The 24,788-nt window shown below is 42.7% G+C and overlaps 1 protein-coding gene across 1 annotated transcript; it reads right to left on the minus strand.

Annotated features, from left to right (window-relative positions):
• Window positions 1–470: 470 nt before the first annotated feature.
• LOC124795297 (V-type proton ATPase 16 kDa proteolipid subunit c-like) lies at window positions 471–24,404 on the minus strand. Its single transcript, XM_047259255.1, has 3 exons — window positions 24,143–24,404; window positions 5,248–5,437; window positions 471–1,284 (listed from the first exon to the last, which is right to left on the minus strand). Exons 1-3 carry the CDS (start codon window positions 24,225–24,227, stop codon window positions 1,080–1,082), a joined length of 480 nt encoding a protein of 159 aa, XP_047115211.1. The 5' UTR covers window positions 24,228–24,404; the 3' UTR covers window positions 471–1,079.
• Between the last annotated feature and the right edge of the window lie 384 nt (window positions 24,405–24,788).

Below are 24,788 nucleotides of genomic sequence, written 5' to 3' on the forward strand. Positions count from 1 at the left end.
GGTCCACTAACAACATACAGTCACCAAGTTTCTGCTTTCAGTCCAAACACCCCCTAACCTCCCACATATCCCCAATGGTCGTCTGGCGCTATAAAATGTAACATTTCCATTTTTAATCTTGAATAGTCAGATTTCCTAAGTATGACGCCATAGAATGAGCTGCGCTTAAGCATTCAGAAACCCCCAACAATACGATCCTTACAGAGTGTTCATCTTGAGGAATTTCATGTGGAGGAAACAGTCTATAGTTGAATTGTGGTTGTAAATATGTTGAAGACGTCTGATTATTTTTCAAACTGTTTTTATTTTTGCTCAATAGTGTATGATATTTTACTGTAGCATCTTTTGAGACATGCAGAACACAAAATACGTATTCTGGTGTCCTAATTCGTGTATAGTTGTTCATTTAGAAACCATTGGTTTATAAGGATATTGGGTTTTTCTCATAGAAAGAAAGAAAGGAGCAAAAATTAAAATTTTATTACTTTTATTCAAAAGTTATGGGTATGAAAAGCACCGTTTACAATATTTCTCATCGACGTAGGTGAGTATTCTTTCCCGTTTGTGAGACACGAAAGCATAAACTGTGAATGTTATACAGCAGTTCACGTATGAACATTCAGGGTTAATGATTTCATTTTTAAGTAGTTGGATAGTTTATAGACAAACAACAAAATCTTACATTATTTGGATACACGTGCTCAGCCTGCTTCTTTTTCAACCTTGAAACCACCTCATCTTGGATAACAATAAAGACAAACAAAGAAAGAACTTCAAAACTGTGACGTGCTGAGAAGATTACCCTCCTTTGCCAATGATATTCACGAGATGCAAAATCAGCGTATTCCTTCTCTTGTATCCGGTCCTGATTAATCTCTTCTTCCTGTTTTTCAATGAGGCAAAACTTCTGACACACATATCCTAGCCTTTTCCTGAGTGTCCTGTGTTTTACTGAACTGCAGTTCTAGAGAGCAACAAAAGAGGCCGCGAGGCCTTTACCTATCATCTGGAAAGGGGAACAGGCCCTGTGAGGACTCCTTGCTCAGTCGACAGGGCGAGCGGCTGCCACGGTGGGTGCGCTAGCTTGCGTACATGAAGATGGCGACGATTAGCCCGTAGAGGCCCAGCACCTCTGCGAAGATGAGGATTAGAACCATGCCGATGAAGAGACGCGGCTGCTGCGCTGTGCCGCGCACGCCCGCGTCGCCCACGATGCCCACGGTGAAGCCAGCGGCCAGCCCGCTGAAGCCGACCGTGAGGCCGGCGCCCATGTGCTTGAAGCCCCTGAAACACCCACCACCATCCACGTCCATCAGTCAGCGATTCGAACCAGATCACGGCACGTACGGCAGCTCCTTTCAAAGGATTACGGCATCCACACCGCTAGGGTATGCGTCACATGGAAGGGCTCGAGCTGACACACACAAACACACACACACACACGCACACACACACACACACACACACACACACACACACAGAGAGAATATATAATAATACATATAATATTTACATACAATATTGATTCCTACCCCCATGAACCATGGACCTTGCCGATGGTGGGGAGGCTTGCGTGCCTCAGCGATACAGATGGCCGTACCGTAAGTGCAAAAAGAACGGAGGGGTATCTGTCGAGAGGCCAGACAAACGTGTGGTTCCTGAAGAGGGGCAGCAGCCTTTTCAGTAGTTGCACTGGCAACAGTCTGGATGATTGACTGATCTGGCCTTGCAACACTAACCAAAACAGCCTTGTTGTGCTGGTACCGCGAACGGCTGAAAGCAAGGGGAAACTATAGTCGTAATTCTTCCTGAGAGCATGCAGCTTTACTGTATGGTTAAATGATAATGGCGTCCTCATAGGTAAAACATTCCTGAGATAGAATAGTCCCCCATTCGGATCTCCGGGCGGGGACTACTCAAGAGGACGTCGTTATCAGGAGAAAGAAAACTGGCGTTCTACGGATCGGAGCGTGGAATGTCAGATCCCTTAATCGGGCAGGTAGGTTAGAAAATTTAAAAAGGGAAATGGATAGGTTGAAATGACATATAGTGGGAATTAGTGAAGATCGGTGGCAGGAGGAACAAGACTTTTGGTTAGGTGAATACAGGGTAATAAATACAAAATCAAATAAGGGTAATCCAGGACTAGGTTTAATAATGAATAAAATAATAGGAGTGCGGGTAAGCTACTACCAACAGCATAGTGAAAGCTTTATTGTGGCCAAGATAGACACAAAGCCCATGCCTCCTACAGTAGTACAAGTTTATATGCCAACTAGCTCTGCAGATGATGAAGAAATTGATGAAATGTATGATGAGATAAAAGAAAATATTCGGGTAGTGAAGGGAGACGAAAATTTAATAGTCACGGGTGACTGGAATTCGACAGTAGGACAAGGGAGAGAAAGAAACATAGTGGGTGAATATGGATTTGGGGAGAGGAAGCCGTCTGGCAGAATTTTGCACAGAGCATAACTTAATCATAGCTAACACTTGGTTCAAGAATCATAAAAGAAGGTTGTATACATGGAAGAAGCCTGGAGATACTAGAAGGTATCAGATAGATTATATAATGGTAAGACAGAGATTTAGGAACCAGGTTTTAAATTGTAAGAGATTTCCAGGGGCAGATGTGGACTCTGACCACAATCTATTGGTTATAAACTGTAGATTAAAACTGAAGAAACCGCCAAAAGGTGGGAATTTAAGGAGATGGGACCCGGATAAACTGAAAGATCTAGAGATTGTACAGAATTTCAGGGATAGCATAAGGGAACAATTGACAGGAATGGGGGAAAAAAATACAGTAGAAGAAGATTGGGTGGCACTGAGGGATGAAGTAGTGCAGGCAGCAGAGGATCAAGTAGGTTAAAAGACGAGGGCTAGTAGAAATCGTTGGGTAACAGAAGAAATACTGAATTTAATTGAGGAAAGGAGAAAATATAAAAACGCACTAAATGAAGCAGGCAAAAAGGAATACAAACGTCTCAAAAATGAGATCAACAGGAAGTGCAAAATGGTTAAGCAGGGATGGCTAGAGAACAAATGTGAGGATGTAGAGGCATATCTCACTAGGGGTAAGATAGATACTGCCTACAGGAAAATTAAAGAGACCTTTGGAGAAAAGAGAGCCACTTGTATGAATATCAAGAGCTCAGATGGAAACCAAGCTCTAAGCAAAGAAGGGGAAGCAGAAAGGTGAAAGGAGTATATAGAAGGTCTATACAAGGGCGATGTCCTTGAGGACAGTATTATGGATGTGGAAGAGGATGTAGATGAAGATGAAATGGGAGATACGATACTGCGTAAAGAGTTTGACAGAGAACTGAAAGACCTGAGTCGAAACAAGGCCCCGGGAGTAGACAACATTCCATGAGAACTACTGACAGCCTTGAGAGAGCCAGTCCTGACAAAACTCTACCATCTGGTACAGGTGAAATACCCTCAGACTTCAAGAAGAATATAATAATTCCAATCCAAAAGGAAGTAGGTGTTGACAGATGCGAAAATTACCGAACTATCGGTTTAGTAAGTCACAGTTGCAAAATACTAATTCTTTAAAGACGAATGGAAAAACTGGTAGAAGCCGACCTCGGCGAAGATCAGTTTGGATTCCGCAGAAATGGAACACGTGAAGCAATACTGACCCTACGACCTATCTTAGAAAATAGATTAAGGAAAGGCAAACCTACATTTATAGCATTTGTAGACTTAGAGAAAGCTTTTGAGAATGTTGATTGGAATACTCTCTTTCAAATTCTAAAGGTGGCAGGGGTAAAATCCAGGGAGCGAAAGGCTATTTACAATTTGTACGGAAAACAGATGGCAGTAATAAGAGTCGAGGGGCATGAAAGGGAATCAGTGGTTGGGAAGGGAGTGAGACAAGGTTGTAGCCTGTACCTGATGTTATTAAAATAAAAATAGTTCTGAGCACTATGGGACTTAACGTCTATTGTCATCAGTCCCCTAGAACCTAGAACTACTAACTAACCTAAGGAGAACACACAACACCTATTCATCACGAGGTAGAGGAAATCCCTAACCCCGCCGGGGACTGAACCCGGGAAACTGTGCGTGGGGAGCGAGAACGCTACCGCACGACCACGAGCTGGGAACGATGTTATTTAGTCTGTATATTGAGCAAGCAGTAAAGGAAACAAAAGAACAATTCGGAGTAGGTATTAAAGTTCATGGAGAAGAAATAAAAACTTTGAGGTTCGCCGATGACATTGTAATTCTGTTAGAGACAGCAAAGGACTTGGAAGAGCAGTTGAACGGAATGGACAGTGTCTTGAAAGGAGGGTATATGATGAACATCAACAAAAGCAAAACGAGGATAATGGAATGTAGTCGAATTAAGTCGGGTGATGCTGAGGGAATGAGATTAGGAAATGAGGCACTTAAAGTAGTAAAGGAGTTTTGCTATTTGGGGAGCAAAAATCCTGATGAAGGTCGAAGTAGAGAGGATATAAAATGTAGATTGGCAATTGCGAGGAAAGCGTTTCTGAAGAAGAGAAATTTGTTAACATCGAGTATAGATTTAAGTCTCAGGAAGTCGTTTCTGAAAGTATTTGTATGGAGTGTAGCCATGTATGGAAGTGAAACATGGACGATAAATAGTTTGGACAAGAAGAGAATAGAAGCTTTCGAAATGTGGTGCTACAGAAGAATGCTGAAGATTAGATGATAGATCACATAACTAATGAGGAAGTGTTGAATAGGATTGGGGAGAAGAGACGTTTGTGGCACAACTTGACTAGAAGAAGAAATCGGTTGTTAGCACATGTTCTGACGCATCGAGGGATCACAAATTTAGCATTGAAGGGCTGCGTGGAGGGCAAAAATCGTAGAGGGAGAGCAAGAGATGAATACACTAAGCAGATTCAGAAGGATGTAGGTTTCAGTAAGTACTGGGAGATGAAGAAGCTTGCACAGGATAGAGTAGCATGGAGAGCTGCATCAAACCAGTCTCAGGACTGAAGACAACAACAACAACAACAACATAATATTTATTAATAAATCAAAGACAGAGACAGAAAGAAAGATAGAGATGGAAGCATTTTGGGCGTCAACTCTGGAGCTTTCTGAGACCTTTACCCTCAAGCAAATTGAGAATTTAACGTGTGCTTAACTTTACGTTCTTCTGAAAGAAGTACCTTCATTTAACACTCCATTTTCAGTTGTAACTGTTGATCAATGAGTGCAAATACATGTAATGTACCACTATGAATCATATTTTTGACTTACATGTAGAGAGAGTATTCTTTGGGACTTTTGATCTGTCCGGCGATCAGGATGGCTATGACTAGCCCGTAGATGGCGATGATACCCGCCATGACGACGGGGATGATGGATTTCATGATCAGCTCGGGTCGCATCACTGCCATTGAAGCTATGCCCGTGCCAGACTTTGCGGTGCCATAGGCTGCCCCCAGTGCTGCAAGAGAAATACGAATGGTTGTTGGACACGTAAATAAAGTCACTGTGGTTTTAGGCGGACATCTCAACGCGGAAGTTTCAGTTGGGTCGTGTTTTGACCTGTGGTTGCGTAAGATACCGCTAGAGATCAGGGTTGAACTACCTTCTTTACAACCTTGCCAACCTAAGCTAGTTATTATATGGTAGCCGTTGCCCGACTCTCTGTGTACCAGTACTTACTTTCGTTAATGCACTGCTGTTTTCTTTTCTTAATTTTAAATGATGCATCATGAGACTTGACAGTGACTCTCACAGCGCTATAGAGAAGCGACGATACGAATGAACCAGTTTTGCTTCTGCTAAAGCACAAAAAATAGTTGTAGACTGCCAGCTCTCCGAGATGGAGGCGATGCTTCATTCCCCACATCACTCTTCACCCCTTGGCCGACGACCACGGTGAAGTGCTCGCACTGTACATGTTCCTGCCACTCTTATTTATCTACAATGAATTCAAATACAAATAGATCCCGAGTGCCGCATTAGAGAAATGGCTAGACTCCGTGCACCACGTACAGCCGACTGACGGCCAGTGGTGCTGGGATTCATCTATATTTCATTTTTCGTATATGAAAAGCGAATCCCCATAACCTGTTTTTGAAATCTAAACTCCTGCTTTGTTGTCGTTATTTTGCTCAAGGCTGCAAGTTCACAGCATTTTTATGTTTGAGGTAATTTTAAATTTACACATAACATAAAGTTTTCATAACGATTACTATAATTCAGTACAAAAAAGGCGTATGTGTGATGTAGTCACAGCAACCACTATACTACCTATTTAACAGAATGACTCTGCTAGGGAGTGGCCGTGCTAAATAAACACAACAGAACTGTACACGAGTGCCCACCTACAGCAGAGTCTGCTTCCTTTATTATGACTGCATGCAACGCCATTTGTACGGCATCAAATAGGATTACTGTTTCACAAATACTTCTACAATTAGCTCTCCCTAGCCAATTCTAAGCACCGCTGATGTTGGTAGTCACTTCCTAAAGCTCTGGAAAACGACACACGGAACTGGTGACTTTTATCTGCATATAGAACCCATTTAACTCCACAGATACATGGCCTATACTTCGCTTACGTTCTGCAAGGTGTCATTACCTACTGCAACAAGTTTCAGGGCTCTGTATCGCCAGTTTCACATAATGGAAATATTAGAGATATAAAAATGACGTTGATGCCGTGAGACTGAAGAAATGAAGCACTATTCATGCTGAGTAAACGTTTCTGAGACGCGAGATAATGAATAGCACTCACGGTCAGCGCTCAGTCGCGCTACCCGTTGGTCAGTGCAAGACGAGAAGGGTGAACAAAGCGAAGACGATGGTGATGATGCTACGGCTGATTTTAAAAGTAAGAAATCATTGAAGGCGGAGTTCAACGACGTAACTACTAAATACATACAACACGCTCACAAGGGTACCACCGGACCTGTTTATAACGTATTTTGATAAATCTTACGTATGCTGTAGAGGACCCTCTTTTGACTAGCGGTTTTTCATGCTACTGTCCCTAGTTATTATAAAATCAGTGTTGAAGTGCTAAGCGTGTTTCCTGTGCCTGTAACTTAGTCTCGTTTCGATCAAGAGAGCGTAGCCCAATGGCCAAGTTTCACGGCTACCACGCTGACGGTAGGGATTTGCCACTACTGTGATGCTTACTTTTATAGAAATAGGATAAAATTTTGACGAAAAATCGCAAAATGCTGCAGACTTAAGTAAGAACCGCTTCTTCAGAAGGTTCTGTAACAAAACATTCTTTAAATGTTCATCAATTTAGGACACCTGGTTTCACATTAATGATCAAGTACGCATGGTTCGCATCTACGTCGATCGAAGAAACAACAATCTATTTGAATACATAAGAACTGTGTTTTCTGAACGCTTCCGAAAAATCAGTATGCATCCAAGGCAGCAGTCTTGATTAAATGTGCGTGGTGCTACTCGAATTTTAGTTTCGGTTGCTTCTACAACAAACACCACTGGAATTCTGTTGTAGCACAGCAAGCGATGCAAACGACGGCGAGTAAGACGATTCTGCAGTCTATTCCGTAACGAACGGATTAAGCATATGAAGAAAATTTCCTGTTGTAATGATTTATTAATGAAATTACTATTGCGAAAATAAATGTTTCTGAATAATTTTGAATAACATACATACTGAAGAGCCAAAGAAACTGGAAGAGGCATGCGTATTCAAATACAGAGACATGTATACAGGCAGAATACGGCGCTACGGTCGCCAACGCCTATATAAAAGAACAAGTGTCTGGCACAGTTGTTAGATCCTTTATTGCTGCTAAATTGGTTGGTTATCAAGATCTATGTGAGTTTGAATGTTGTGTTATAGTTGGCACACGAGCGATGAGACACAGTACCTCCGAGGTAGCGATGAATTGGAGATTTTCCCGTACGACCATCTCACGAGTGTACCGTGAATATGAGGAATCCGGTGAAACATCAAATCTGCGATATCGCTGCGGCCGGAAAAAGATCCTGCGAGAACGGGACCAACGACGACTGAAGAGAATCGTTCAGCGTGTCAGAAGGCAACCCTTTCGTAAACAGCTGCAGATAGCAGTGCAGGGCCACCAACAAGTGTCAGCGTGAGAGCCATTGAATGAAACATCATCGATATGGGCCGAAGGCACACTCGTGTACCATTGATGAGTACACGGCACAACGCTTTAAGTCTCGCCTGGGGCCATCAGCACCGACATTGGAGTGTTGATGACTGAGAACATGTTGCCTGGTCGGACGAGTCTCGTTTCAGATTGTATCGAGTGGATGGACGTGTGCTGGTATGGAGACAACCTCATCAATCCATGTAACCTGCATGTCAGCAGAGGCCTGTTAAAGCTGGTGGAGGCTCTAGAATTGTGCGGGTGCGTGTGTATTTGGAGTGATATAGAACCAATGATACATCTAGATACCACTCTGACACGTGACAGGTACGTAAGTATCCTGTCTGATCATCTGCATCTATTCATGTGCATAGTACATTCCGACGGAACTATTCCAGCAGGACAATGGAACACCCCACACGTCCAAAATTGCTACAGAGTGTCTCCAGAAACATTTTCTCAGTTTAAACACTTCCGTTGGCCATCAGACTCCCCGGAAATGAACATTATTGAGCATATCTGGGATGCCTTGCAATGTGCTATTAATAAGAGAGCCCCAACCCGTTGTACTCTTACGGGTTTATGGACAGCCCTGCAAGATTAATGGTGTCAGTTCCCTCCACCACTACTTCAGACAGTCGAGTTCATGCCACGTCGTGTTTCGGCTCTTCTGCTTGCCCGCGGGGGCACTATTCGATATTAAAGATGTCTACCAGTTTCTTTTTCTCTTCGGTATAATATTTAACGATATTTTGTATGACAAAATTGGGAAAAAAATTTCAAAAACAAAATCCGATTCCATACCGCCAGTGTTGTAGCCGGGAACCTTAGACAGTGCACTACTCTGATTTAGCCGAAACATGACAAACGTTGCGAGTATAGAAGGTACCCATAAAACTTAAAAATCGATTTTCTCGTAAACTAGGGGCGGTCGTCTGGAAAGTCGCTAGCTAGGCACTCTGGACAGACGCCTGTAAAACGTAGCTGAGGCTCATCAAAATCCAAGTTCAACACGTCTGATGATCCCCTTGTGAGCCACGAGTCGTGCACAGCTATTTCTACAATTTAGACGACATGCGCAATTATAATCGTAAATTAGTAACGTTGCATCTGCCGTTCTGAATGGAGTCTGTCGATGTGTTGGAGCTTGGTCGTTACCTGGAGGCCTATAACTAATGCGAGAAGGAAATCATGGAGAAGCGTTGAAAAAGCCAGACAGACAGTGACAAGGGGGTACTAACAAATGTGTTTCCAGAATGAGATGTTCACTCTACAACAAAGTGTGCGTTGGTATGGAACTTCCTGGCTGACGAGGTACTGGCGGAACTAAGACTGTGAGATGGGTCTGTTAGACGGGTCGTGAGTCGTGCTTGGTTAGCTTCAGAGAACCTGCCGGTAAAAGACAAAGGTCCCGAGTTCGAGGCCCAGTCCGTCACGTAGCTTTAATTTGTCAAGAATTGTTAATGAATAAGTTGATAGATATGTGAACGTCCGAAGCTGAAGACACAGAATTGCCAGTGGAAGAACAATATAACTTGCTTCAACTGCTAGAAGTTAATGAAAACATCAATTACATCGACGTACTGGAGACGCTAGATGACGAGAGAGTATTCAGCAAGTAGAAACACTGCGAATGCATGCGAACGACGAACGATGCACCGCCCAAATTGTTGCTTGCAGTCATATATCTGATTCACGTAACCCAGGATAGGCAACCGCTATAGATTATCTTCACTCTCCCCCTAGGGTTGGGATGACGTTTACTACACTTCCCCGTGGAGACGTACAACATCTTCACTGAACATCATAACTGCATGTGCCACATGTACGTGCTTAGTGCCAGCACTGAGAAAATTAATATCCACCAAAAAATCACAGTTTGGGTTTCACGGGGGTTGCTCTACTGAGAATGCCGTTTACACGTTTACTCGCCAAATTTTACAAGCACTGAATAGCCCACTTGGTATTTTCTGCGACCTATCTACAGCATTTTAGCCTGTGAATTGGAGAACTCTCCTAGATATATATCGAAGTTTTATGGGATTAATGGTACAGCCAACCTATGGATATTGTCATATCTGACCAAAAGAATGCAGACTGTTGTACTTTGTAATTTAACCGGTATAGACCGGGTTTAAAATTCTGACTGGCGAGAAATCACGTATGGGACTCGCAATGGCTCAGTATTAGTTCCACTTTTGTTCATTATATGTGTAAACAATGTTCCGTCTAATTTACGACAAGCAGAATTAGTCCTTTTTGCAGATGACACTAGTATTTTAATCATTCCAAACATACACAAAGAAACAGAAGAAATAGTGAATAATACTCTTAAAAATATCTTTGACTGGATTTCTGCGTATAGTCTCATCCCAAATTTTGAAAAAGACACAACACATTCAGTTCTCCACGTCTAGCGGTACTACACAAATGACAAGTGCAATACGTGCTGGGGAAATAATAAATGGGGTGAAAATTTCCAAATTCCTAGGTGTCCACACGGAAGAGAATTTAAACTGCCAAAAGCACTTTCGCAACTCCTAAAACAACGTAACTCAGTCACGTTTGCTCTTAGAATCATTGCAAGTCTTTGGGAGAGACAAAATAATATGTAGACATATTTTGCATATTTCAATTCAATAAGGTCATGTGGTATAATGTTATGGGGAACTCGTCTTTAAGAAAGAAAGCCTACATTGCTCTCAAACATGCTGTAAGAATAATATCTGGTGTTCGAATAACTTACGGGAATGCAGCCGGGTGAAGTCGTCGACAGACGCCAATATTTCTGCAGGAGCACACCCTGCCATTTTCAAGGCAAAATTGCAGCAAATAAGCAGAGCGTAAGCGTATTTAAAAACTGTTTTTCGTAGAAACTACGTGAAAATAACACCTGAACACACATTGTAAACACTAGTGCCATCATAAACCAAAGACGGCCAACGTCAGAAGTTATCGATAGTGAAATTAATAATCAACGAGTGAGGTAGCATAAACACTGCCCCTCTGTCTTTTGACAAGTGAGAGAGTAGGATTCCATGGAGAACTCAAACAAAAACCACCATCTCTATTTATAAAGTTACTTGCTAATTTAATTTCAACAGCTCACAGTATCCCAATAGTTGGAAGTCCATGCCGGAACGTAGGTACTGTTATATTCCATTGAATGACCAGTGTCAAGACAATGTTCTACAATGGCAGATTTCCGCCGCTGTTGTAAGCGTGTGTGCCACTTATGTTACTGATAGTCCGACCTATATATGACATGTCACAAATGCAAGAAACACTGTAGACAGCCACCTTACGCAAACAAAGATTATGTTTTACGGGACCTAAAAGGACCCAGATCTCAGATGATGGTCGAAAATCACACTTCATATCATATTTCCGCAAAATACAACCAATTCTGTTCGAAATTCTCCCTGCGTAAGACAAAAAGGCTTTAAGGCTTTGGTGTTACCACAGCATTACCACCACTCACCCGGTTCACGGTTGGTCGATAGCATAACGCACATCTAACCTGTCTTTCACTATAACCATTCAGACGAAAGGTGAAATCTGGATGGGCTAAATCAATCAACAAAGTCGCAGGGTCCGAGATGACATGGGCCCTGTGAACCAAATTATGAATTAGCACTTCATATTGAGCTACATGGTGACAACTGTCAGCCTTGCAGATACACATCAGTGTGAGTAGGCTACCTATAAACAGCACGTCCCAACGTAGCATCCACCTTACACCAGACCAACACATCGACGAAGGGAGGACTGCCATCCCTTTACATCCCCGTTGTGATTCCAATATTCCGGTGGATTCAATTCAGGTATTCTAAAAAGTCGTTCGAATTCTCATCGCCATGAGGCCAAACAACAAAAGTATCATCTACATATCTGAACCACGCAGGTTTCAAAGCCGCCGACTCAAAGTTCCTCCAGATCTTCCATAAACGAACTGACAATAATAAGTGACAACGGACTTCCCACAGCAAATCCATCTGTCTGCTCGTGGTACAGGTCATTGAATAAAAAGTAAGTGGCAATTGATACCTGTCGAAATAGGTTCGTTAAAACAGCATCAAACCTAAGCTCAATGAACCGTAACGGATCAGACAGAGAAACATGAGTGAAGAGAGAGGTCACATCAAAACTTATTAGAACATCAGAATCATACAGACACAATCGCTATAATCGACGTAAGAAATCCAACGATTTCCTAATGCGGTGCTCTCACCTACCTACTATAGAGCTCAAAAAGGTAGCAAGATTTTTTTGCTATACGAAATGTCGGAGTACCAATACTACTCACAGTCGGGCGAAGAGGACCCCCTTTCTTGCGGAACTTAAGGAGGCCATATAACCTAGGGAACGCAGTACAGTAAGAATTGAGACTCGTGACTATCCTTTCTTCAGGAGGCTGTTAGTTCTTTTGCTCAACACTTTTTGTGGGTCAGCACAGATACTACGATATGTTTAGTCAAGCAATAAACACAGCGAAAAAATGGTTCAAATGGCTCTAAGCACTATGGGACTTAACAGCTGAGGTCATCAGTCCCCTCGACTTAGAACTGCTTAAACCTAGCTAACCTAATGACATCACACACATCCATGCCCGAGGAAGGATTCGAACCTGGGACCGTAGTAGCAGCGCGGTTCCGGACTGAAGAGCCTAGAACGCTGTGATATTACTCATGCTGAACGTGCCCCACGTGACATGGCATGTGTCCCTCCTAGCATCATCTGCAACATCACGAGGTAGTTTAAAAACAGCCTGTCCAACGGATTTAATAAAATCAACCACTGGCAAACGCCTGGGAGTGATGTAAAATTTCCCTCGCACTGGTAAAGGTGAGTCGTCAAAAGCTTCCTCCGTGAGATTTGTCACAGAAAGTCGAGAAATAGTATCAGAGTCCGAGCCAGCGAATAGTTCATACTTTGCCACGGCAGTTACAGGAAAGAATCCCCAATCAGACTGCGGCCATGAAACACCGCTCACACAGTCCCAAGAAAAAGACGAGATTTTAGAAGCAATCGATATATGAAGCTGAAACAATTCATCTGAAACAAAATCCAACTGTCAACGAGTGTAATGGATCCTATCACGAACAAAAGGTAAACCAGCACGTAGCTTGATACGATTAGTGGCCAGAGAATTTATATGATGCATACCTTTGGCCAGCGTAGGAACAATATTTTGATCGTGACACATCTGCAAAAACGACAACGCACATTGCAATCATCCAACCTCCGGAAGCTAAGATATAGTTCCTGCACACAGAGGTACACAATGTGAGACCTTAGTTTCTTCGGACGTATACAGTGATTGAATAACTTACGGGAATGCAGCAGGCCGTTGTCGACGACGCCACCCGTCTGTGTTCCCGTAAGTCATTTGAACGTTGTATACGCCGAGAGACACTAAGGCCTGATCTTTATATGTGGTGCTCACCCATGATCGTCTTTTAGAGATCTTCTTAAGGAGTTCAGCATTCTGACAACTGAAGAACAATATATTTATGCCCTCATGAAGTTTATTGTAAATAATCCACCACAATTCGCAAGGAGTAATGATATATATATATATATATATATATATATATATATATATATATATATATATATATATATATATATATATATATCAAAAATGTTTTGCATCACCTCGGTTCCGAGAGTTCCGGAACCTGTACAGAAAACTGGAATAGAGATCAACATAAACATCATTTATACCCTTTTTATTGCTCATGAAAACCACACATTGCATGTTGTACCACCATACCGCGAGACCTTGAGAGATGGTGTTTCAGATTGCTGTGCACACCGGTACCTCTAATACCCAGCAGCACATCCTCTAGCTCTGATGCATGCTTGTATTCGTCGTGGCATACTATCCACAAGTTCATCAAGACAGTGTTGGTCCAGACTGTCCCACTCCTCAACAGCCCTCAGAGTGGTTGGTGGGTTACGTCGTCCATAAAACCCCTTTTCAGTCTCCTCCAGGTATGTTCGATTGGGTTCATGTCTGGAGAACATCCTGGCCACTCTAGTCGAGCGATGTCGTTGTCCTGAAGGAAGTCATTCACAAGATCTGCACGATGGGGGCGTGAATTGTCGTCCATGAAAACTAATGATTTGCCGGTATGCTGCCGAAATGGATGCACTGTCGGACGGAGGATGGCATTCACGTATCGTAGAGCCATTACGGCGCCTTCCATGACCACCAGCGGCGTACGTCGGCAGCAGTAATGCCACACCAAAACAGCAGGGAACCTCCACCCTGATGTATTCGCTGGACAGTGTGTCTAAGGCATTCAGCCTGACCGGGTTACCTCCAAACACATCCCCGACGATTGTCTGGTTGAAGGCATATGCGACAAGCATCGATAAAGAGAACGTGATGACAATCCTGAGCGGTCCATTCGGCATTATATTGGGGCCATCTGTACTGCGCTTCATGGTGTCGTTGCAAAATGGACCTCGCCATGGATGTCGGGAGTGAAGCTCAGTTTGAGCACAATTTTACATGAAGTCCTGTGGGTGCACAAAAAGCATTATTCAACATGGTGGCGTTGATGTCAGGGTTTCTCCGAGCCATAATCGTAGGTAGCGGTCATCCACTGCAATAGTAGCCCTTGCGCGGCCTGAGCGAGGCATGTCATCGATAGTTCCTGTCTCTCTGTATCTGAAAATGGTTCAAATGGCTCTGAGCACTATGGGACTTAACATCTCATGTCATCAGTCCTCTAGAACTTAGAACTACTTAAACCTAACTAACCTAAGGACATCACGCACATCCATGCCCTAGGCAGGATTCGAACCTGCGACCGTAGCGGTCGCGCGGTTCCAGACTGAAGCGCCTAGAACCGCTCAGCCACCAGCGGTTTCCGTGTGTCTCCTCCATGTCCGAACAACATCGCTTTGGTTCACTCCGAGATGCCGGGATACTTCCCTTGTTGAAAGCCCTGCCTAACACACAGTAACAATGCGGATGCGATCGAATCCTGGTACCGAACGCCTAGGCATGGTTGAACCACAGACAACTCGAGCCGTGTACCTCCTTCCTGTTCGAATGACTGGAACTGATCGGCTGTCGGACCCACTCCGTCTAATACACGCTGCTCATGAATGGTTTTTTACGTCTTTGGGAGAGTTTACTGACATCTCTGAACAGTCGAAGGGTCTGTGTCTGGGATAAAACATCCACAGTCAGAGTCTCTCTCAGTTCTGGGAACCGGAGTGGTGCAAAACTGTTTTTGATTTGTGTAATTACAACACGAACTGGAAAAATGACATTTATTACTGCACATTAAGGTACCTGTAGCACAAAAGGAGTGTACAACGGTGCAACGAAGATTTTTGATCATAATGTCGACTCTGCGACCGACGGTCAAGTATTGCTTGGATGTGACGCGTCACGACTCCCACGGGTCGTTCGACTGATCGTCGACTGACAGTCGGCGATATATGCATGCTCAGCGTGAACTTGGGCAGAAAACTAAAATTCCTGCTTGCGTCGATCTACGGTCACGCCAGAACGCGAACATAAGATACAGAAATGCCGGCCATCTCGTCACTGCCTAGATACTCGGTCAGTATTCCTAAACACATATCGACATTGGACGACTCGTTGCTCGTGCCCCTTATCTTAAGGGGCTTCTGACAGAAAAAAAACTGTTGAATGACTTCATGCTCCCGTCGCTCGGTATGAAGCCGAGCGACTCTAAACACCAGCAACGACGTAATTTTCACTGGGCACTTCAATTTGAAGCAGTGTGAGGTGTACTGTTATTCGTAACAAAGATATGAGCGTCTGATGATGATGTTTGGTTTGTGGGGCACTCAACTGCGCTGTTATCAGCGCCCGTACGAAGTCCCAGTTGTTACACAGTCCAATTTTGCACAATCCAATCTAGCCAGTGTCTCGAATGATGATGATGACGAAATGATGAGGACATCACCAACACCCAGTCCCCGGGAATAGAACGCGGAACCCCGTAATCCATGAGCGTTTGGAATAGGTTCCCAGATACGTGAGTGGTTCGAGGACTTCTTGAGTAAAAGAACTCAGTATGCTTTGCTCGATGGCCAGTGTTCATCAGAGCCAAGGGTATCGTCAGGAGTGCCCCATGGAGTGTGATAAAACCGTTATTATTTTCGATATTCATAAATGATCTGGCTGACATGGTGAGATGCAATCTGCAATTGTTTGCTGGTAATGCTGTGGTGTGGGGTAAAGCGTCGAAGTTCAGCGACTATAGGACGATACAAGATGGCTTACAACTAATGCTACCCAAGTGCCACTCGCCGATTCCGATAAATTTCGAGTATGTTGTAGTCTAGGTCAAAATATGAGACACGTCTTTTTTATACGTGCCCAGAAGGCCGTTGAAGTGGTGAACAACTCCCCCCCCCCCCCCCCTCCCTCAATCCGCCAAAGAAAACGCAGTTGTTATTTTTCCGAACACATATCGTAAAAAAAGTAGGAGATACAACAAAAGTGTTGAAACATAATTTCCATGGTTGTTGCTGCACTTTACAACTGTGCAGTCACATATTTAAACTTTCAGATGTATTTCGTAATCCTCCACTCACCTCTCAATTTATGATACGCTAAAAAGTTTATGTGTAGCAAATTTAATAGTATATTTGACGAATAATTCAACCATGTATGATAAAGTTACTTCCTGAAGACGCAGTAGTCAGATATAAGTTGGAAATGCCCCTATATACTGCTATACCCGCGCTCTTTCCTCCATGTGATGCTTATGGTGATATTGTTGCTTGCAATTTAGGCTCCTGAAGGATTTAATTGAAACAATAAGGTCTCACTCTCTGTGGAGTCCGGAAATAACGAACATGGAGATGGCCAGAGGCTATTTCCTTTTTGTTTTTTCGTAGTCTGTTTTATTTGTTTGGTTTTTGCGTATTACGTTTGACATCTACTTTGTTATTTTACGGTATTCAGGTTGTGTTATATTATCTCTGATAGTCTTTACAATAATGAGGGGACGTTGTACTGAAATGGTTCAAATGGCTCTGAGCACTATGGGACTTAACTGCTGTGCTCATCAGTCCCCTAGAACTTAGAACTACTTAAACCTAACTAGCCTAAGGACTTCACACACATCCATGCCCGAGGCAGGATTCGAACCTGCGACCGTAGTGGTTGCGCGGTTCCAGACTGTAGCGTCTAGAACTGCTCGGCCACTCCGGCCGGCGACGTTGTATTATCCATTGCTAAGATTTACTTCATACACATACACATTGTGCACCACACACGTCTGATTATTGCAATATTATTGCACAATTTACGCTTGTATCACTATTTTAAAGCAATAATGAACAGGAGGTTCACATTTATCAGGTTCCTCTGTGAAGCACCCGCTCTTGAACCACGCGTACCTAAACGTGTTCACAATTGAGAGGATGAAAACTGATTATGAATCAGGATTGAATTTTCGGAATATTACTCCTCAGGTGCAAATTTACATCATAGCCGTTTAGTAGGATTACATCAGAGAATTGTTTTACAAAATTCTTCCTCTGTCTGAATGTGTAAACAGCAAGTTGATGGATTATGCAGTACGATCCAGCAGGAATCATTATAATTTTTACGTCCTTATTACCTTTGTCTGTGTTGTTAAACTTCTTTTCTGTTTGTCCTGTCCAGGAATCCAAACACTGAACAGTTAGTTCACCCACAGTAGGTAAGTAAACCCCCCCAAATCATTTAATAGCGATATATGATGTTAATTTACCAGATGGCGAAGCAAATGCAACAATACTGTTGGCTTTATATATAGTTTGTTGAAAAATGTGTCCAAACTGGCCACGCGTTTCTTGCAGGAGTATGAGCAAAGGGGATGATAAGACACCAGGTAGGACTGGCTGTATGGTGTAGCTATGGATGAACAAATTTAAAGATTGAACGAGACATTCAACTTTTAGTGTTCCTTTAAAGGATATGGCATGACCTGCATCTGTCTCCAAATGAAATCAGATTGTTTCGAATCGTAAATACCGTCCTCTCCTAATAATGCAATATTTGGTATTAAGTTTGCCACAAGTGCATTAGCTTTCACTACTAGTTGTTCTGTATTGGTTAATTGTTTCTGAGCAACAAATTTATTAATCTTTTTGGGAATAATTCTCTGCCTCACTTTAAAATGATGAACCTATTTCGTAGTCGTCGATAACAGATAACACGACAAACTAACTTCAACCGTCATCATCAAAGCCCATCGTTCAGGTCCAAGCCATGAATAGATAGTGATATATTGCATGACTTCTGGAATTTCCCAATACATAAGTGGAACTCTGTAACAATTTGTCGCTTCGTGTTCCACCTTCAGTGACTTGTGTTTCCCTTCTGTATAGTCATTTTGCATCCTTAACATTTCTGAAATTATGTTGGACGGTTTTTAAACTCTTATTTTTCTTGTTTCCACGCCAAAATGTAACTGCCTTTTTTATATTTAAAATCTATTGCTGTTTTACTCTTCTTACTGTCTTCCACAATATCCTCACAATCCTCTTCAAACACCTCTTCAACTGCGACAGCCTCAGGAAATACACTTGCGTCATCGTAGGTCAAAGTACTATAAACGTCTACAAATACGTCGGTGTTGATGGATTCTTTAATCAGATTAGCTAAATGTAATGAGAACGATGTTTCTTTGTCGGTAATGGTAGATTCGATAGCGTAATGTGGATGATGGAAACTTTTGGGGAACAGGTGTAATACATTCTTCGAATTCATCGTGCTATATTTGAAATAAGTGTGTATAGAATCAATGTGTCACACTCTGTATATACTATTCGATTTCAGTCCGACGTTCGGTGTGCAAATTCCGGCCGCCTGTTTATGGGAGCGGTGATTTTCGAATGACAGTACGTGCAACTGTACGCACGCAGTTGAAGTGCATGCATACATTAATGCATCCCTGTCCTACTGTCCGGCGGTCCAGTACTTACCTCATCATCGTGTTCCCTCCGAGCGATTCGATGTCCATACCCTCCCTACCACATTACATTACGAGTATTGGTGTAAACACGAGGCGTCCATGCACGAGTGTGCAGAGGTATTGTGTGGACAGAGAGCGTCGTGCTCTCCTCGCCGCTCTCCCCCCCCCCCCCCCCCACCCCCCCGCAGTGTATACCGTTTGGTAATAGGTCGCAATATGCATGTGGCCACGATAATTACGTATGCTTCCTACACGCTCATAGTTATCGCAAACTTTGTAATAGTTTACTGTGTAGATTGGTCTTTCCCGTAATACCCTATTCCGGCAATGTATCGCAAATATGTGGAATAAGGAAACAAGGACGTACAATGTATGATGACTTCTGCTACAACAACCGGCATAATCCAGCCACTTGATGTTTACACAGTCAGACAGCGGAACAATTTTCTGAAACAGTTCTTTGATGTAATCCTACTATACGGCTATAATGTAAATTTGTCCCGAAAATTCAGTCCTGTTTCATAATAAGTTTTCATCCCCTCGATCTGTGAACACGTTTAGGTATGTGTGGTACAAGAGCGGATACATCACAGAGAAACCTAATAAATGTGAACCTACTGTTAATTATTGCTTTAAAAATTGTGATACATGCTGTAAATTGTGCAATAATATTGCAATAATCAGACGTGCGTGGTGCACAATGTGTATGTGTATGCAGTACTTCTTTGCAATGGATAATACAACTTCGCCGGCCGCTGGTGGCCGAGCGGTTCTGGCGCTACAGTCTGGAACCGAGCGACCGCTACGGTCGCAGGTTCGAATCCTGCCTCGGGTATGGATGTGTGTGTTGTCCTTAGGTTAGTTAGGTTTAAGTAGTTCTAATTTCTAGGGGACTTATGACCTCAGCAGTTGAGTCCTATAGTGCTCAGAGCCATTTGGACCATTTTTTTTATAATACAACTTCCCCTGACTGTCAAAAATAATGCAAGACAACCTAAATACTGTAAAGTAACGGCGAAGAGATCAAACGTAATACCCAAAACCAAACAACTAAAGAAACGAAGCGAAACAGTAACCAATGAAACAAAGCCCACGAAAAAACAAAATGGGAATCGCCTCTCGCCACTCCATGGTGGCCATTCCCGGATTCATCAGAAAGCGAGACTATATTTTTTCAGTTAAATCCTTCAGAAGCCTGTCTTTCATAGTTGCACTGTGCAATTGCAAACAACATTATCGTCATGTATGACAAGCTTCATACGGCGGACAGAGTACACATACAGCGGTATTGGGGATACTTCCAGTTTATATCTGACTACTGCGACTTCAGGGTGTAACTTTATCACATATGGTTGAACTTGTTGTTAAATGTACTATTAGATCTACTAAACATTAAGTTTTTACCGTTTCAAAAATTGTGAGGTGAGAGGAGGATTTCGAAATAAATAAAAATGTTCAGGGTTGTAAAGTGCAGCAGCAACCTTGAAAATTATGTTCCAACATTTTTGTTATATTTCTTACTGTTTCGACGACATGTGCGCAGAAAGATAACAACTGCATATGTTTTGGGAGAGTTTTCACCTCTTCAACGGCCGTATGGACACGTATAAAAAATACATCTTTCATATTTTGTCCTAGAAATGTATCGGAATCGGCGAGAGGCACTCGGGTACTGCTACTTGTGTAAGTAAGCTGTTTAGGTTTTAGTGTTGGTAACGCTACGTAGCGCTCTGTATGAAAATCACTGACTGTGCTGTGTGCAGTCTGTGGCTGTGAACAGCAAGCAGCGTTGTGCAGTTGGAGATAAGCCTCTAGCAGTGGTAGATGTGGGGAGAGAGATGCCAGAGTTTTGAGAGCGGACGATCTAGACGTGTGTCCATCAGAAAAAGGAAATTTGTAAGACTGAATGTCATGTACTGACGTATATATTACGACTTCTGAACGGTATTAAGGTAAATACATTGTTTGTTCCCTGTCAAAATCTTTCGTTTGCTATCAGTAGTTAGTGCCTTCCGTAGTTGGAATCTTTTTTTCAGCTGCAGGTATTGGCGCTCTCTGTATTGTAGTAGTTCGAGTAACGAAGATTTTTGTGAGGTAAGTTATTCATGAAAGGTATAGGTTATTGTCAGTCAGGGCCATTTTTTTGCAGGGATTATTGAAAGTCAGATTGCGTTGCGCTAAAAATATTGTATGTCAGTATAGTGTTGATCAGAATAAGTAAAGAGAGAAATGTCTGAGTACGTTCAGTTTTGCTCAGCTGTTTGAAAATCAAATAACGTAAGGGGTTTACTAGTACAGTAATTCATAATTTTTCTAAGGGGACGTTTCACTTATTAGACGAAATGTCTAGTTGGTGTAAAGAATGACAGCTAGCTCTAAATGTATGAAAACACGAGTTAAGTGAGGCTGACTAGGAAAATACTGATCGGTAATGTTCCTATACAGCATTAGTAAAATCCTGCTAGATACAGTCACATCTTTTAAATGGTTCAAATGGCTCTGAGCACTATGGGACTTAACATCTTAGGTCATCAGTCCCCTAGACTTAGAACTACTTAAACCTAAGGACATCACACACATCCATGCCCGAGGCAGGATTCGAACCGGCGACCGTAGCGGTCGCGCGGTTCCAGACTGAAGCGCGTTTAACCGCGTGGCCACACCGGCCGGCCATCTTTTAAATATGTGGGCGTAATGCCACAAAGCAATATCGAAAGAATGATCATGTGAGGATTGTGGTAGGGTGTGTTTGTGAATTCCTAAGGGACCAAACTGGTGAGGTCATTGGTCCTTAGACTTGCACACTACTTGAACTAACTTATGCTAAGAACAACACACACACTCATGTCTGAGGAGGACGCGAATCTCGGGGGGAAGGTGCAGCGCAAACCGGGACAAAGAACCTACAGCCGCGCGTTCACTCCGCGCGGCGATTGTGGTATGGAAGGCGAATTATCGACTTCACTTCATTGGGAGAATTTTTTGGAAAAGCGTGGTTCATCTGTGAAGAGGAGGACTTGATTGCGACCTATCCTTGAGTACTGCTTAAGTGTTTGGTATCCGTACCAGGTGAGATTATAGGAAGACATCGAAGTAGTTCAAAGGCGGACTGCTAAATTTGTTACCGGTTAATTTGAATAACACACAAGTGGCACATAGATGCTTCGAGAACTCAATTTGCAATCTTCGCAGGGAAGGCGATGATCTTCTCGACTAACACAATTAAGAGAAATTAGAGAACCGGCATTTGAAGCTGACTGCCGCCAACATAAGGACCACGGCGATAGGATACGAGAAGTTAAGGTTCATACGGAGAAGTGTAGACGGTCGTTTTTCTCTCGCTCTGTTTGCGAGTGGAACAGGAAGGGGGACAGAGTACCCTCCCCCACGCTCCGTACGTAGGCTTGAAGAATATGTATGTAGATGCAGATGAAGCTACTGCAGACCTTCGCTGTATGCTGTAAATATTTTATTATCTATTCTGCAACTACTATACTAGTCTGTAAGAAACTTCCTGGCTCATTAAAATTCTGTCCTGATCGGGGACTCGACTTGGGACCATTCCCTTCTCCGGGCACGTGGTGTAACGACTGAGCTGTCCAAGAGCAACTACAATCCGGCATCGATGACTTATGTCCTTCAATACGTTATCTTCTCTGGTAAAGAGATCGAAAATTGAACGACATCTTAATACGAGACGGTTGTTATTACTTCATCCCGATTTTTCGAGATAGATGTATGTAGAAAATCGGAATTACATCCATGAACATTTTTTAACATCATGAGAGCTCACGGTCTTTAATAATCAACGACCACCCTTAAATTATGAACATTCTAAAACATCGTGATTTATTTTCTCCATTATTTACGAAAATCCTAACATTTTAGTTCCAGAAACACGCAGATAAACATACGTCTCCAAACATCACTGTGTGCAGTTCATAGTTTTCAAAGATTGTACGATTTTTATTTAGGCTACATTCGCTTCTTGGTTGCGTTACATCTTTAGAATATCACCCGAATACATTTCTCAAATATCGTGTTTCCGCTACAATTTCGTGACTTATTTCTGCCCAAATTTCTAATAGTTAAGATCTTTTATCTTTCGGACGTGCAACATTAGCCACTAAGTATGTAACAGCAACTATCTGAGTGAACGGTGCTTTATTCACTTGCACCGATACATTTGCAGGGATCGAGAGAACATATTTTTTAATACTCTTGCTAATCAATTAATCGTCATTGGTGGCAAGAAATGGCTCAAATGGCCCTGAGTACTTGGGACTTGACATCTGAGGTCATCAGTCCCCTAGAAGTTAGAACTACTTAAACCTAACTAACCTAAGGACATCACACACATCCATACTCGAGGCAGGATTCGAACCTGCGACCATGGCAGACGTGCGGTTCTGGACTGAAGCGCCTAGAACCGCTCAGCCACAGCGGCCGGCTCATTGGTGGCAAGAAGTGGATGTGTGAGTAACGTAGTCTCAGTGGCCGTAATGGAATCACTTTTTGAAGACTGGTTTTAGAAAGCTGAGCAAAACGTCAACATGAACTCTGCCAACTACAGCTTTCATACTCCCGTAAACGAAGACGGAAGTTGAGTTTCACACGATAGGTATTAGTCAAATTCCCGTTCATTCCTAAGAGGACATTTGTGTCTCCAAAACAATCATCACTTGCGAGCATAATGTATGTTACACAGTTTTACAGTTCACAGATGTCAGCTTGTTGTATGTGTGATTCTACAAATATTTCATGTGGTGCCCCGTAATAGGTGATACGACTTCCAACGCTTTTTATTCCAGAAGGTATCAATTACGTGTTATTATATACATATTTTACTATTTGTCGCACGAACATGTACAGATGCTCTCGTTATCCAGTATTAGCAATTAGTAGTACAAGAGGTAACAGCACTTCATTGCGCAGTTACCATCTGTTCATTGTTTCACGTGGCAAAACGGCCGCTTGCATTTTACACGACTATCTCTTGTATTTCATAGAAACACTAACTACGATGCCTACGCATACTGCCACCAACTGTTATTTAGCCGAGACAAACAAGAGACTCACCGGAAAATATCATAGCAGACGATGCCCCTATGACACCAAAGAACGGTCCGTAGATGGGGTTCTCCTCTGGCAGCCCCGATGACATTTTTGCAGTTTTCGATCTTCAGAAGAAATATGCGAAGCGGAGAAAACACACTAGCTACGGCGGCCGACTGTGCAAGTGTGCAGCTCTCCAGACGATGTCGACACGGGATGTATTCACGTGCAGAATCCTCCAAGCCTCGTCCTTGTTAGTCACTGTAACTCTCTAAGCTGCGAGCGAATGAGGGCAGAGGCTTCGCAGAGAGTCCTGCGCATAGAGTTTGCAGATAAAAACATTATCAATGATACCACTTGTTCTCTTGTAATGTGACCGCTGCTACGCTAACCGACAGCTGTGGCGCTGATACTATCTGGCAAAGCGCAACAGCTGTGCTAGTTGTCACTTCCAGTACTTTAAAAGACCAATTTATTCTGCTGCGTACAAGTCTTTGCTAACTCAAATCAGTTTTCAATAAAGGGAAAAGCAGTTTTGGCAGTTATCGTTACACAAGGTACCCAGAAATTCAGCATCTATTTTATTGAAATAAGTGCTGAATTATTATTTGTAGTTGAATATGTTTTTCACATGTTACATTCAACAGGAGCATCAATCATGTCTCGTCAT

This window comes from Schistocerca piceifrons, chromosome 4 (genome assembly GCF_021461385.2).
Source record: "Schistocerca piceifrons isolate TAMUIC-IGC-003096 chromosome 4, iqSchPice1.1, whole genome shotgun sequence".
In the NCBI taxonomy this organism is placed as follows: Eukaryota; Metazoa; Arthropoda; class Insecta; order Orthoptera; family Acrididae; genus Schistocerca; species Schistocerca piceifrons.

Bases quoted from the DNA above. Each gene is read 5' to 3' on its own strand.
- LOC124795297 (XM_047259255.1), bottom strand. From the start codon at position 24,227: ATGTCATCGGGGCTGCCAGAGGAGAACCCCATCTACGGACCGTTCTTT. The intron at 5,438-24,142 runs GTGAGTCTCTTG...TTTCTCTTGCAG, and splicing joins GTCTGCTATGATATTTTCCG to CACTGGGGGCAGCCTATGGC. The intron at 1,285-5,247 runs GTAAGTCAAAAA...TGGGTGTTTCAG, and splicing joins AAAGAATACTCTCTCTACAT to GGGCTTCAAGCACATGGGCG.